The sequence below is a fragment of the Prunus mume genome, linkage group LG5, assembly GCF_029339155.1.
Source record: "Prunus mume cultivar Tortuosa linkage group LG5, ASM2933915v1, whole genome shotgun sequence".
NCBI lineage: Eukaryota > Viridiplantae > Streptophyta > Magnoliopsida > Rosales > Rosaceae > Prunus > Prunus mume.
In genome coordinates this window covers 4,281,421-4,293,764 of record NC_142702.1, presented here as the reverse complement: position 1 = coordinate 4,293,764, position 12,344 = coordinate 4,281,421, and the positions used below count along the sequence as shown (strand labels likewise).

At 37.8% G+C, this 12,344-nt stretch overlaps 3 protein-coding genes across 4 annotated transcripts; 1 reads left to right on the top strand and 2 right to left on the bottom strand.

The window, feature by feature from the left end:
* The first annotated feature begins 382 nt into the window (after positions 1-382).
* On the top strand, positions 383-2,527 carry HCF153 (high chlorophyll fluorescence 153). Its single transcript, XM_008233302.3, has 2 exons — positions 383-687; positions 1,999-2,527. The coding sequence occupies exons 1-2, from the start codon at positions 415-417 to the stop codon at positions 2,110-2,112; spliced, it is 387 nt and encodes a 128-aa protein (XP_008231524.2). The 5' UTR covers positions 383-414; the 3' UTR covers positions 2,113-2,527.
* Positions 2,528-2,533: 6 nt separating this feature from the next.
* EMB3131 (Pentatricopeptide repeat (PPR-like) superfamily protein) lies at positions 2,534-5,881 on the bottom strand. 2 transcript variants are annotated; one of them, XM_089052702.1, is made up of 4 exons: positions 3,567-5,881; positions 3,293-3,403; positions 2,946-3,193; positions 2,534-2,839 (listed from the first exon to the last, which is right to left on the bottom strand). In XM_089052702.1, the coding sequence occupies exon 1, from the start codon at positions 5,743-5,745 to the stop codon at positions 3,580-3,582; it is 2,166 nt and encodes a 721-aa protein (XP_088908828.1). In that variant the 5' UTR covers positions 5,746-5,881; the 3' UTR covers positions 2,534-2,839; positions 2,946-3,193; positions 3,293-3,403; positions 3,567-3,579. The 2 variants fall into 2 exon arrangements, with proteins under 2 accessions (XP_088908828.1, XP_088908827.1); XM_089052701.1 differs by having other exon boundaries at positions 2,534-2,836.
* Positions 5,882-7,440: 1,559 nt separating this feature from the next.
* LOC103330696 (uncharacterized) lies at positions 7,441-10,237 on the bottom strand. Its single transcript, XM_008233299.2, has 2 exons — positions 10,040-10,237; positions 7,441-8,836 (listed from the first exon to the last, which is right to left on the bottom strand). The coding sequence occupies exons 1-2, from the start codon at positions 10,140-10,142 to the stop codon at positions 7,779-7,781; spliced, it is 1,161 nt and encodes a 386-aa protein (XP_008231521.2). The 5' UTR covers positions 10,143-10,237; the 3' UTR covers positions 7,441-7,778.
* Between the last annotated feature and the right edge of the window lie 2,107 nt (positions 10,238-12,344).

Sequence of the window (12,344 nt, the reverse complement as noted above, 5' to 3'; positions counted from 1 at the left end):
GTGAATCGAGGCTCTGATACCAAATGTTAAGAACTCTTAGATAGAATTTGTCCCTAAAAAACGGCTTGTAAGTGAAGAGTGCTCATGAACTCTTAAACCACTCTAAGATATGCTTATTTTTCCAATGTAGAATCTTGAGTCCTAACACTAATCTTGACGCTTTCACACCAGAGTTTCTTTGGTCCTATATTCGTATCAATGGAAGTACACCTTGTGCACTTATTGTTGCCGGTGGACTCCTCCGTATGACGTTTGTGACTGACGTCTGAGCATAAATAAATAATTATAAATTATAAAAATTATAAATTAAAAAACAACAAAAAAGACAATGTTAACGTGACCCGCAGTGATTTTATAAAAGCGAAATGATAACATTATCCACTCCGAGCGGAAAAGCTCAGCTGCTACCATATCATGGCAAGGCTTCTCATCTCCAACACAGCCTCTCTCACTCTCTCTCCACCAGCCACGTCCTCACGTGCTCTACTCAACCCCCCGCACGTGCGCATATCGCCGGCGACTCGATTTTCCTGCCGGCAAGCCAGAGGCCTAACGGTGGTGACACGTGCCGGTCCCACCACGAACCAGTACGTGTTCGCATTCGTTATGCCACTCTCTCTGATCGCTGTCACTGTCTTCACCTCCATGAGAATCGCCGATAAGCTCGACGAAGACTTTCTTGAAGAGGTTTGTGAAATTTCCGCAACTGGGTTTTTGTCTTTATTTGCTTGCGGCTTAATGTTTCTGAGATGTAAAAGTTCATGTGGGTTTTGGGTTTCGTTGAAGATTGCAAGTGTTTTTATTTTTCTTTTCGTTTTTGTGGTGATTGGAATGAACAAGATTGCCAATGATTTCTTTCATATAGAATATAAAATGTGGCAATTGAACTGCTACTAGGCAAGCCTTCAATGTTTTCCCATCAGTTTTATATTTGTTGAAGTTCAAATGGATTTAAAGTATGGTGTCATTTTGCTCTGTCAAGATAATTTTTTTTTTCTCTTATGTACTCTGTTTTGTAACAGCGCACAATATGTAGTGTATGTAAATGTTCTATAGTATTTTTATCATTTTTTTAAATTTTGATGTCGTAATCACCCCGAAATGGAACGATAGCGAAAATTAGGAGCTTTTATCAACATGTTCCTGTGAAATATAAAATGTATATTCACATATAATCTCAATTTTGTTTTGAATCATGGTTTCGTTATATCTGGCATTGTCTGATGGCATGTTCTTAGAGACATGTTATGCAACTCCAATGCATGTTCTTAGAGACATGTTATGCAACTCCAATGCATGTTCTTAGAGATGTGCCTTCAAAAGAATACTCGGTTTAAAATTAAGATATTTATCATTTTTCTGTGCTTATATCCCTAATATAGTATTAGGGACAATATATCTTGTGCTGCTGTTTTGACAGAAGCTTTTATCTTTGTTTTCTAAATATTTCTTTGAAGCCATCCCATGATGACATGATTCAAATCTTTGAGTTTTGATTCCATATTGTAATGGGAACAATCATATGTTTTCCTCTTTTCGTTAATGTAAAAAACTATCTTCGGAACCCCTAGGTGAACAGGAGGGACTGGAAAGTGAGAGTTTTGCAAGTACTGCTAAAAATAGATCATAATCTGTTTGTTTGCGATGTTCTTTTTCTTTTTCTCCAATTAGTTGTTATGTTTATGAACTACCAGATTCTGGAAATTCAATCAACAAAGCATTGCCCCTGATACTTGTGGTCTGCCAAGCAAATTATTTATTACATTTGCGATTATAGTAACTGTTAATTCATGGGATAGCATGTCTGTTCTTCACAGGTTGACTTTTGTTGGTCTCACATTATAATTAGCCTTTGAAGAAAATTATGCCACAAGAAATATGGAAAACCTGCTGCAATTGTCATTATCCTGACTGCTTATATTTTTGTATGCGCGCATGTGTTTCTTTTTCTCTCTATATTTTTGTAAGTAGGTCATAATGTTTGTATTGCTGATGTAGATTGCAATTAACCAAGCTATCAGGGAAACTGATGAGGATGATGAAGTTGACATGCCTATAGAAGAAAAACCTGCCCTTCCACGAACACGTAACCGACCCAAAAGGGAAGTCTAGACTTTCTTTTTGCTGCTTGGTAAGGTTTAGTTTTATATTTCAGATCAGTGTGCCGTCATGAATGGTGATTCTTTGAATGTAAGGGAAAGAAGGGGATGCAGGGAAACTTATAGGCTTTGACAATTTTGTATGTCAAATGAGTATTGACATTAGAATGTTGTGCCGATAGCCTTCGAGCCTAATGGCACCTTCTCTTCCTTCCTTGAGAATTAGAGTGCATGCATTGTGTTTCTTTTGTTTGTAAAAAGAAATATGTTATGAATATATAGAGTTTGTATAATAGGCAGAGGAGATTTTGCTGTTAGCGTTTCCGATAATCATGTTCTTGGTTGCTAGCAGAAGTGACAATCCCACCTCAAGGATTTTACAGACAGTATTCATATAGATCAATAGAATGATTTCTTTAAATTTTGAATCGTCGTAATTGAAATTATTGTCAATTCTGAATTTTTTATTATAATTTATTTCAAGATGCAGAATACAAAATAGAAAAGGTTCATGAAATAAATCTGCTATGCCAAAACCCAAAAGTCGCCTTGAATATTGCGGATTGCGTGAAATTGGCATTGCAGACTCAATTTCTCTCACAAATTATGAACATTTTAGATCTGTCATCTTTGGCCTGTTGCAAAAAAAACTTAGGAAACATCAACTCCTGCATGTTCAGCCAATCACTGTCATTGAAATGGGTACTTGGAGTTTGCCTTGAGAAAAATATCTCCCCCTGCTATCAATGGAATATCAACCCTCAGAGACTTTATTACAAGAACAATAATAATTTGATTGATAGACTTGGTTACTGGAAGACAGATAACCATGTAAACGGCTTAGACCTGTACACAGAATGGAAGTTCTGAACTAGGTTTTCTTCTCCACATATATCAAGAATCAGCCTGCCCCGTCCACATCCATATGCGGGCCTCTCTGCTGCCCTGAAACTTTTTCAACCCATCATCTCCGCCGATTGAGACTTCCGTTATTGGTAACTTGAAGAGAACTTTAACACCTATTTGCACTTAATATCTGATATAAACAAAATATTCTTGATTCTTTTCCAAAATATGCCGAGCTAAAGCACAATCTAGGGGAAAAAAAACAAGAATCAGCTTGCTAAAGCACATTAATTGACAATAAAGGATCTCACTAGGTTTAACACAAGGCTTTAGAGAACTAAACTGACCTGTTGGAGAAGTTATGAGACACTGAAAAAACAAACACCACTCATGATGCCCACTGATATGAAGCCTCATAACACTACCCTGGAAAGGTGCACCATCTGCCACTCTGAAGACTACAACCACAAATACATACAGATCTTAATCGCAGTGTTCACCCGATACAACTTCATGCATTAAAAGCAAATTGCAACAGAAGGTACTTACTCTCCAATGGGTTATGGACTATCTTATACATATTAAACATGTTAAAAGCCAAGAAACCAGTGAATTCAGTACCTGGCTTCATAATTCATCCCGACAGCAGTTTACAACCCTTTGCTTTCAACTTAGATTCTAAACCAAAAAACTTCAATCCTGACACCACCAGATCTGCCGTCTTCTTCTTCATGTGTTCAATTAATACTTCATCATACACAATCACGTTGGCTTCTGTTAAAAGTTTGCGCTCTTTCAAATTAGAAAATATCTTCCTTGCCTCCTCTATTGTTCCATGCTTACACATGCCAGAGATTATAGAAGAGTATATAACATCATCCGGAGGACAACCCTCCTGCATCATCTCATTTAGTACTTCAATCACCTTCTCAGCATTATTAGATTTACATGCATGGAGAATGGTAAGAGAATACTTGAATTCCATGGGCCCGCTTGTCACACTGGCTAAGCAGTCACGAACAAGCAGCATAACTGTATCAATCTCGCCAACTTTGCAAAGACCTCTTGCAAGAGAACAATAAGCAGAGATAGAAGGAACACAAGACATCTCAATTATCTTATTATGAGAGGCACAAGCCTCATGGATGTCCTCATCTTCAACAAAACACATAATTGCAATGCTATAAGTAGACGCGTCGGGCTGCAAATCCACATCCTTCATTTCATTAAAGAGAGACAATGCTTTCTTCACTTTCCCAGATTTGTGGAGGGATCCCATAAGGATATTGTAGATTCCAACACTATAATAACCTTTAACTTTCAACTCCCCAAACACTTCCAAAGCTAACAGTACTCCATCCTCCTTTCCTAACATAAAGGAAAAGAATTTTGAAAGATCATCAATAACTGGAAAATCAAATTTCTCCATCTCTGCAAGCATATCGCAAAAGTTATCCATTCTTCTCATCTCAGCATAAGACACCAAAAGGGGATTCACCGTAGCAAAATCTGGCTGAAGATCCTCTTGAACTGTAACTCGGAAAATCTTATAAGCTTTGTCAACCTGCTTCGCATTACATAAACCCTCAATAAGAGAATTATATATCCCCAAATCTGCCCTATACCCTGAATCCATCAAATCCTTCAACAAATCACATGCCGCTCCAACCTTCCTGTCTGCCACGAACCCCCCAATCAACACCCTGTAAATGGCTCTATCAATCAGGAAACCCTTAACCTTCATCTCCCTAAACAACTCGTATCCCTTCTCCACCCTCCCTCCCTTACACAGACCCGTAACCAGAGTTGCATATGCCATAACGTCTGCCCCTACCCTATCTCTCTTCATTTCCTCCCAAACCCTCAAACAGCCGTCCAAGTTCCCCTCTGAAATCAAAACCTTAACCATTGCCGTGTATGCAAACACGTCAGGTTTACACAAATTCACCCTCATTCTCTCCAAAAGCTGCAACATTTCATCCATTCTTCCCATTTTACAAAGACCCTTTATCAAGATCATAAAAGTAACACTCTCCTCGACCAACCCATCACCCCTAAAGTCTTCGTAAACCGATAATGCCAAATCCAAATAACCCGACTTCACTAATGCATCCATGATCCTATTGTACAAGAAAACCCTGGGTTTAACCCCAAATTTCTTCATTTTTTCATACACATAATAAACCCTAAGACCTCTATTGGCATCGGAGTGCATTCTGATGAGAATCTCAAACTGTTTCTCGCTGGGGGGTTTGCCCTGCGAGTCCATCAACTCTGGGATTTGGTCCGCGGACCGGAACCGGTTGGACCTGTTCAGACAATAGGCCAAGGCATTGTAGGAAGCATAAGTGTGCTTGAAACCCTTTTGCTTACCTGCCCAGTGGAAGAACTTGGAAGCGGAGACGGGGTCGTTTTGGACCTTGAGCACCTCGGCGACGAGGTCGGGCGTAACCCGGCGGAGCTTCCGGAGCTCCGAGACGACTGGTGGGCCCCAGTGGTTCTGGTTCTTGCGGAACGCGTCGAGAATGAAGCGCGCGATAGGGGAGAGAAATGAGAGGAGTGTCGTGTCGGCAGGGTTGGATGATGAAGTGGACGGCGAGGATTGGGGGAGGTGTGGATCCCATTTGGAGAGTTCGAAGGGCTGAGGTTGGGGGGCGGCGGTGGGGTATCTGCGGTTTGGGAGGGAGACGCGGTTGGAGAAGAGGCCGCCGCGGACTGTAGGGCGGTTCTGTGAGGGCTTGCGGTGGCCGTGGAAGAAGGTGAAGTTTTGGGGTTTAGGGGGTGGGGACTGAGGTGGCATTTTACAATTTGTGTCTGCCCCTATTACTCTCTTCCAGTCTTTCTAAAATTCTTTCCACTTGACAAAATAGAGTTCAAAAATTCAATGTAGGACCGGTGTAGAAGAAGAAGAGAAAAAATTGAGCTAATGAAGCTATGGATTGGGTAGGAGGAAGACAAAACCGATTGACTAGGTTATGTTATTCCCACCTTCCTCAATTGAATAACGTTCAGATACATAGGCCACTGAAGATTTTCCTTCCCTCCTATTTCAAAGGGAATGAGGTGTATTTTCCAAAAGTATTAACATTTCAAGAAATAGTTTACTTTTTTCTAATAAAAATAAGATTTTGATTTGTTAATGAGATAATAATACCCAAAAAAAATTCATGTGCTCAATCCGATCATTTTTTATGTGTATGGTTCGTAACGCATTCATTTGTTATTATTCCAAATTACCGTTGTCTACCTTGTATAACCATATTACCTTATCATTGCCTTTTGTCACATATTTTGATATTTTCTTCTCACTCACCAGGCTCATTGCATCATGTCTTACTATTGCGATTTTTTTTCCCTTCAAATGTTTTGTTAGTTTCCTTTTTCCCCTCCCTGGAGTGTTTCTGCACTCAGTAGTCTCTTTTGAAAATATGTTCAATGTCCTCGGTGTTGGAAAATATGAGAATAGAGGCAAACTGACGTGGAGATCAAAAGGACGTGATCCCTTCTTTTTTGTTATTTTTTTAATTTTTTTCTCTACTTTCTTTGAAAATGTTCCAAGTTCGAGTTCCCTTTCTATATTATAAAAAAAAAAACATAAATTGAAAGGTTTACGAGTCCTAAAGGCATCTTTTCCTCTTCCGTTTGTCGCCTCTTTTCATTCCATCTCTCTCAGACCAGCTGCTCTTTCAAATTTTATCTTCTTTTCAATGTCTTTGCCTCAATCAACCTTAACATTTCGCTTCTTCTAAGCAAGTCTTCCTCTCTTGATCTCAAACAATCGATCAATCTCAATATTTTATTCCACCCTTTTCTTCCTCAAAATCTCATTTGCACATCCAAAATTGAGAGGTAAGAAAATTTACTTGAGCTGCATTTAATTACTCTAGTTTTATGAATGAGTCCATTGTATTAAATTCTTTGAAGATTATCACTTCTTATAATAGTTGAAATGTGGTTCTAATGTGCATGTTGAAAAAAAGATATTTCATAACTTGAGATCCCATATATTTTGTTTAATTTCTGTTTGACTATTTGTTTAGATTTGAACTTGAGCTGCGTAGAGTATCAATGCTATTATTATAGGGTTTAAAAAAAATATATATTTATATTTATGTATTAGCATGATGACGATTTGATTTGATTATTATATTAGCATTATGATGATACCATATGTATATATATTAATTTCTATTTAAAAAATAATAATTATTTTGTTAACTTTTTCTATTTTTTGAGGGGTGAATAGTAAGAGTTATATTGAATTTAGTAGATCTTTTTAAGAGGCCCAAAATCGAGCCCAAATCTCCCTGCTAAAGAGACTGATACTCATAAGCAGAGAACTTTGACTTGAACTCGAGCAATCCCCACATCATAGGATGAGAGAAAAACTTGGAACCATAAAATATGGGAAAGAAACACACAATCGCACAAGCACAGACATACACCACTTACAAGAAGTTATACACAGAAAACTGGACACACCAATACGACATAGTTTTTTTTTATGAACTTTGGCATTCAATTTAATATTGTGAGCTTATCCAGTCAACACTACAAGTCCCACTTATTTCTGGAAAGCAGGGGTAACATTACATTCAGTTCAAGTAATTCTATAATGATAAATGCCGCAAATGTTGAGTGTCCATTAAAATTAAAGGCCCCCAAACTATATCAATCAAATTGCACTCTGGAAGAACAAAATTACACACTGCCTATAGGAGATAGATAACAGAAATGATATGATATGTAGATCATGCCTGCAAATCTGCTTTCTATTGACTCCAAGGATAGACGGTTTTGAGCCCATTACGTATACCAATGCCCCATTCTCTATCACACTCGAGCAAAACTGACCCTCTTTCTATTGTTTCTACTCCAGCAATTACCTGTTTGATAATCACTCCCTTGAAATCTTGAGCTTTTATAGCCTGATATATACTCGTGAGGACGTTCCCTCTTATGGCCACCTTGGTTCCTAGCTCCAGAACCACTGTTTACTATCCTAAAATCCAAATTATTTTTCTGGTTATTCTGGCTCCCCCATTGTTTCCAACCCCACTCATCTCCTCCACGATCTCTCCACCCTCGATCTTTTAGAGATTTATTGTTTTGACTAGGACCGCCCTCCCAACGATTCTCACTATGATCCACATTCTTTGACTCCTGCTGGTTGTAGCCCCAAGACTTACATATTGGATCACCCCATCTATTACCTTCCACAGACGCAACACCCTGACAGTCACCTTCCCAAGGATTAACATCATTATCCCAACCCTTTGACAGAGAGATATTATCTCCCATCTGGTTCCATCCCCATGACTTATCCCTGCTATCTTCCCATGCATTCTTCTCCATACTTCCATTGCCCTGAGTACTTCCACTTTCCCAAGGGTTGTCACCATTGGTATTCCACTGGTTCCTGCCCTGAACTGTGTTTTTCAAATCTCCACTACCCTGAATGTTGTCACATTCCCAAGGATTTCTGCTGTTATTTGGGACCCTGTTATGTCCATCTGGAGGAACAAAAGCTGAATATTTTGTATTCTTGTTTCTTCGCCCGAACTTGCCATTCCCTTCTTCCTCATCAGGAGCAAAGTACTCACAATCCACTTCCTTAATGAGTTCGGGATCAATAATAGGGTACCAATCTATTTCATCAATATAAATACTTGGATCAGGCAGAGAGATGTCACAGGAGAGGCCATTGATGTCTGCCCAAAAGCGCTGTTTTGCATTTTGAAATGCCTCCTCACCAGCTGAGTCGTTCCAATTGAGTACATTACTATTTCCATACATATACCTCTTGGCATCTACTACCTTCCACCATGGCATGGACCCCACCAAAGTGCAGAATTGCTTTTCCCAATAAGGTATACCATCCTTACAAAACCCTACAAATGAAAAAAAGAAAAAAAAAATTAGTACGATTCCAGTAGAATGACTCTTTGAACAATGATGAGATTATCAAGACACGGAATTAATGCCCCATACGTCATGTGAACATAAAAAACTAATAACAATAATAATAATAAAAAGAGACGAGCCACATGACCAACCAGAATAATACAAAAAGGAAAAAGGAAAGTACAGAACTCACATCTTTAACAACCTTGAACTAAGGATATGATGCAGATGATAAGAGACTTCTATTTGAACAATTTCCAGAGTCTAAGCAATTATCATAGAAACCTCACAATGCTTGAGACAAAATTAGTTATGTTAAGGTTTCTTATTTTGTTCAAAATGAATTATAAATGGAACTGAAAGCCAACCGTAAATTGAAATAACGAAAAAAATTTCCATAGGTAACAAAGAAAACGAATTAGCTGGCTCTGTAAAATGTACATAACACACAAAACTACACAGAAAGAATAAATTAATCCTCTTCTGCAGAGTTTAACTTTAGGAGACCAATTTAAATTTAGTAATCTACAATATGAAAAGGGTATATTAGTCATTCGACATGGCTTCGGGAACTATTTTCTCACATGTAAATCTGCTGTCAATAGGAAAGGCATTCCGAAGACAAAGTAGCACACTCAAGAGAGTGAAATGGGTGAACAAATAGGCTAATGGGTTTAACATACACGACGGAAGTAACCTGACCAATTAAAGCATGCAAACTCTGTACATTTTGAATGCACCAAAGCACAAGAAGAAGTAATTAATGATGGGCACAAACAAATGTAGTTCTATTTCACGATAAGCCAATCAAAGTAGACCATAATAAGGTATCTATATCCAATTATCAGTCTTCAATCCTAACAAGTGTCTTATAAATAGGTGCTTTCTAGCATTGCTCCCCAGACTGTTATAATACCCGCCTGGAATTCTCAGTAAGTTTCTCTGCTGAACAAATAAACAATCTAAAATATCTAAGTGTTTATAAGCTTTGGTATTTTCTTAGGAACCATTTACTGAAAAAGTAAAAAGGATTTGATAAAAGGGGAAAATTTGGAACAACTAGAACATGTGCCATATAAAGAATTCAGATAAAACACATCAAGAAAAACCTACAAACCAACAATTCAAGAAGAACCCAATTCAAATTGATAGTAAACAAGTTCAAAAAACAAAGAAAGACAGAAAATTACCTGAAGGGGGAGGAGGTTCGGGGTGATATGGTAGTGGGTATACGCTTGGAAGCTTTTCTTGACGGTAGATTCTACGAGGGGGACGATGTCTCCAATTGCCCATTTGCGCAATTCCAAGACTTCATAGAGAGATAAAGACACAGAATGAAGCATTCGAAACTACTACAGGATCTAAGATTTTGCGAGATAAAAAACAAAGCTTTACTTTTACCAGAGAGGGAGAGCGAGAGTCAAATACTGTTGAATTTTGCGGGCGACAGACTAACTGAGGTTTAGACAGCGTAAATGGCGGGACTCGTGCTCAACTCGATCCAATATTCAGGCCCAAGTTTAGGTTGATGGTGTCCATTGGGCCTAGCCGAATTTGTAGTTTTCAGCTTAACCTGGGAGTTTCTAAATGAACCCAACAATTTGATACCATAGGCTAATGTATACTATATAAGTATGTAAATTTGTGGAATCATTCTATAGGGCATTAGATGAGATCTTATCTTTTAATTGTTGGATCAATTTAACTAATTTGATCAAATGGTTAACTAATTTAATCCAATGATTAGGAGATAAAGTCTCATCTAAGAACCTTAGATAAGGCTCTCACTATAAAATTAGGAAAATGCTAGAGGCACCAATTTTGGGCACCAACTCTCTAATAGAGCGTGGGTCCCGGTGTATTGGCGGGTTCCACCTCTATTAGAGAGTTGGTGTACAAAGTTGGTGCTTCTAGCACCACCCATAAAATTATTGTAAGTTAGTAATATGAAGGGATTATCGATTGGTCTGCAGGCCGCGGCTCACGAGTTAAAGAAGGTTAGTCCAACCCAATGAGCCAAAACCTAATATAGTTTGACCCTTTTTTTAAAAAACAAAATTTATAAATCTGGTAGGGCTTGGGATTAGGGGTGACATTTTAGATCAAAAAACCCCAAAAACCAACCGACAATTTACTGCAATGGAACCGCAATCGCAGGAAACCAAATAGCATTTGCGGTTGAGGTTACGGTATTTGATTTTCAAAAATTGTGGTTACCGCAAACCGAGACTATATTTTTTTAAAAAAAATTGCATTTTGTAGATAACATTGGTGCTCAAACAACACAACGGGGTCCTTCAAATCCACTCACCACCACCAACACTTGAGTTTGTAACTTTAATTTGTAACATTGGTGCATTGCATTTTCCTTTTAGTTTGTAACTTTAATTAACTTTGAATTGGATTTTTCCTTTAGGTTGTAATTTTAATTCATTTTGCATTGCATTTTCCTTTTGGTTTGTAACTTTAAATGATTTGGAATTGGAATGCTTGAGAAGTTTAACTTTAATTAGAATGCTTGGAATTGTAACTTTAATTTTCTTTAGGTTGTGAATGCTTGAGAAGTTGAGAAGATTGTGAATTTAAATATGCTTGAGAAGTTGAGGTTGTGAATTTATTTATTTAGGTTGTGAATTTATATTTTTGGGTTAAAGTATGCTTGAAATCAAAAGACTTCAAAAGAAGCATCAAAATTAAGGCTAAAATGTGGAAGATTGGATTTTTATAACACAAAAAGAACTTGCGGTTTTAAACCGCTAATTTACGGTAACCGACCACTTTTTGTAGTAAACCGCAAAAAGCAGTTGGTTTGCCGTTTCAAAAATCACCATACCGCAAATAGTCGGTCGGTTTGCGGTTTGGGCAAAAATTCGCGATTATCAAACCGCAACCACTCCCTACTTGGGACAATGTTTATAAACCAAGCTCGGCCGATGAGTTGGTCCATTTGAGTCCAATGTGGCTCAGTTCATCAAGCCACGTCAAATGTGGGACAATGTTTTATATTTAAAAATATATTGAGTTTGAATTGTGAGATAATTAATCTTTATGGTAAAAAATCATTTTTGGTTTATGTAGAGCTCGTTTGATAATCATTTCAATTTTAGTTTTTAGTTTTCATTTTTTGTGCTAGAATTTAGAGGAAAATGAGAGTGAGGATGAGATTGAGAGAGATAATGAGAGGGGAAGATGATAGGAATGAGAGAGAGAGAGAGAGAGAGAGAGAGAGATGTTCTTGAATTGCTTGGAATTCAAATTGCAAAGATAAAATTGATAAAATTGAAACTACAAGAACCTTGTAAATGTGGTAAACAACATTTAGGCTATGTCGGCCCTGTCCTTGTACCTTTCAAGTAGTCCCACTTGTAGCTCAGACTTCAAACTGCGCTCTAGAAGAAGATTTTTTCTTCCAATTCAAAAAGGAGCGTATGGGTTTTGAAAGTGATTGATGTCATGTTTTATTTATGTACACTAAATAATGAAGAATTTAGGTGA

What these genes read in the sequence shown, in the direction of transcription:
- HCF153 (XM_008233302.3), top strand. Translation starts at nt 415, where the DNA reads ATGGCAAGGCTTCTCATCTCCAACACAGCCTCTCTCACTCTCTCTCCA. An exon ending in ACGAAGACTTTCTTGAAGAG is followed by an intron (nt 688 to 1,998) that starts GTTTGTGAAATT and finishes TTGCTGATGTAG; the next exon opens with ATTGCAATTAACCAAGCTAT.
- EMB3131 (XM_089052702.1), bottom strand. Translation starts at nt 5,745, where the DNA reads ATGCCACCTCAGTCCCCACCCCCTAAACCCCAAAACTTCACCTTCTTC.
- LOC103330696 (XM_008233299.2), bottom strand. Translation starts at nt 10,142, where the DNA reads ATGGGCAATTGGAGACATCGTCCCCCTCGTAGAATCTACCGTCAAGAA. An exon ending in CGAACCTCCTCCCCCTTCAG is followed by an intron (nt 8,837 to 10,039) that starts GTAATTTTCTGT and finishes TTTCATTTGTAG; the next exon opens with GGTTTTGTAAGGATGGTATA.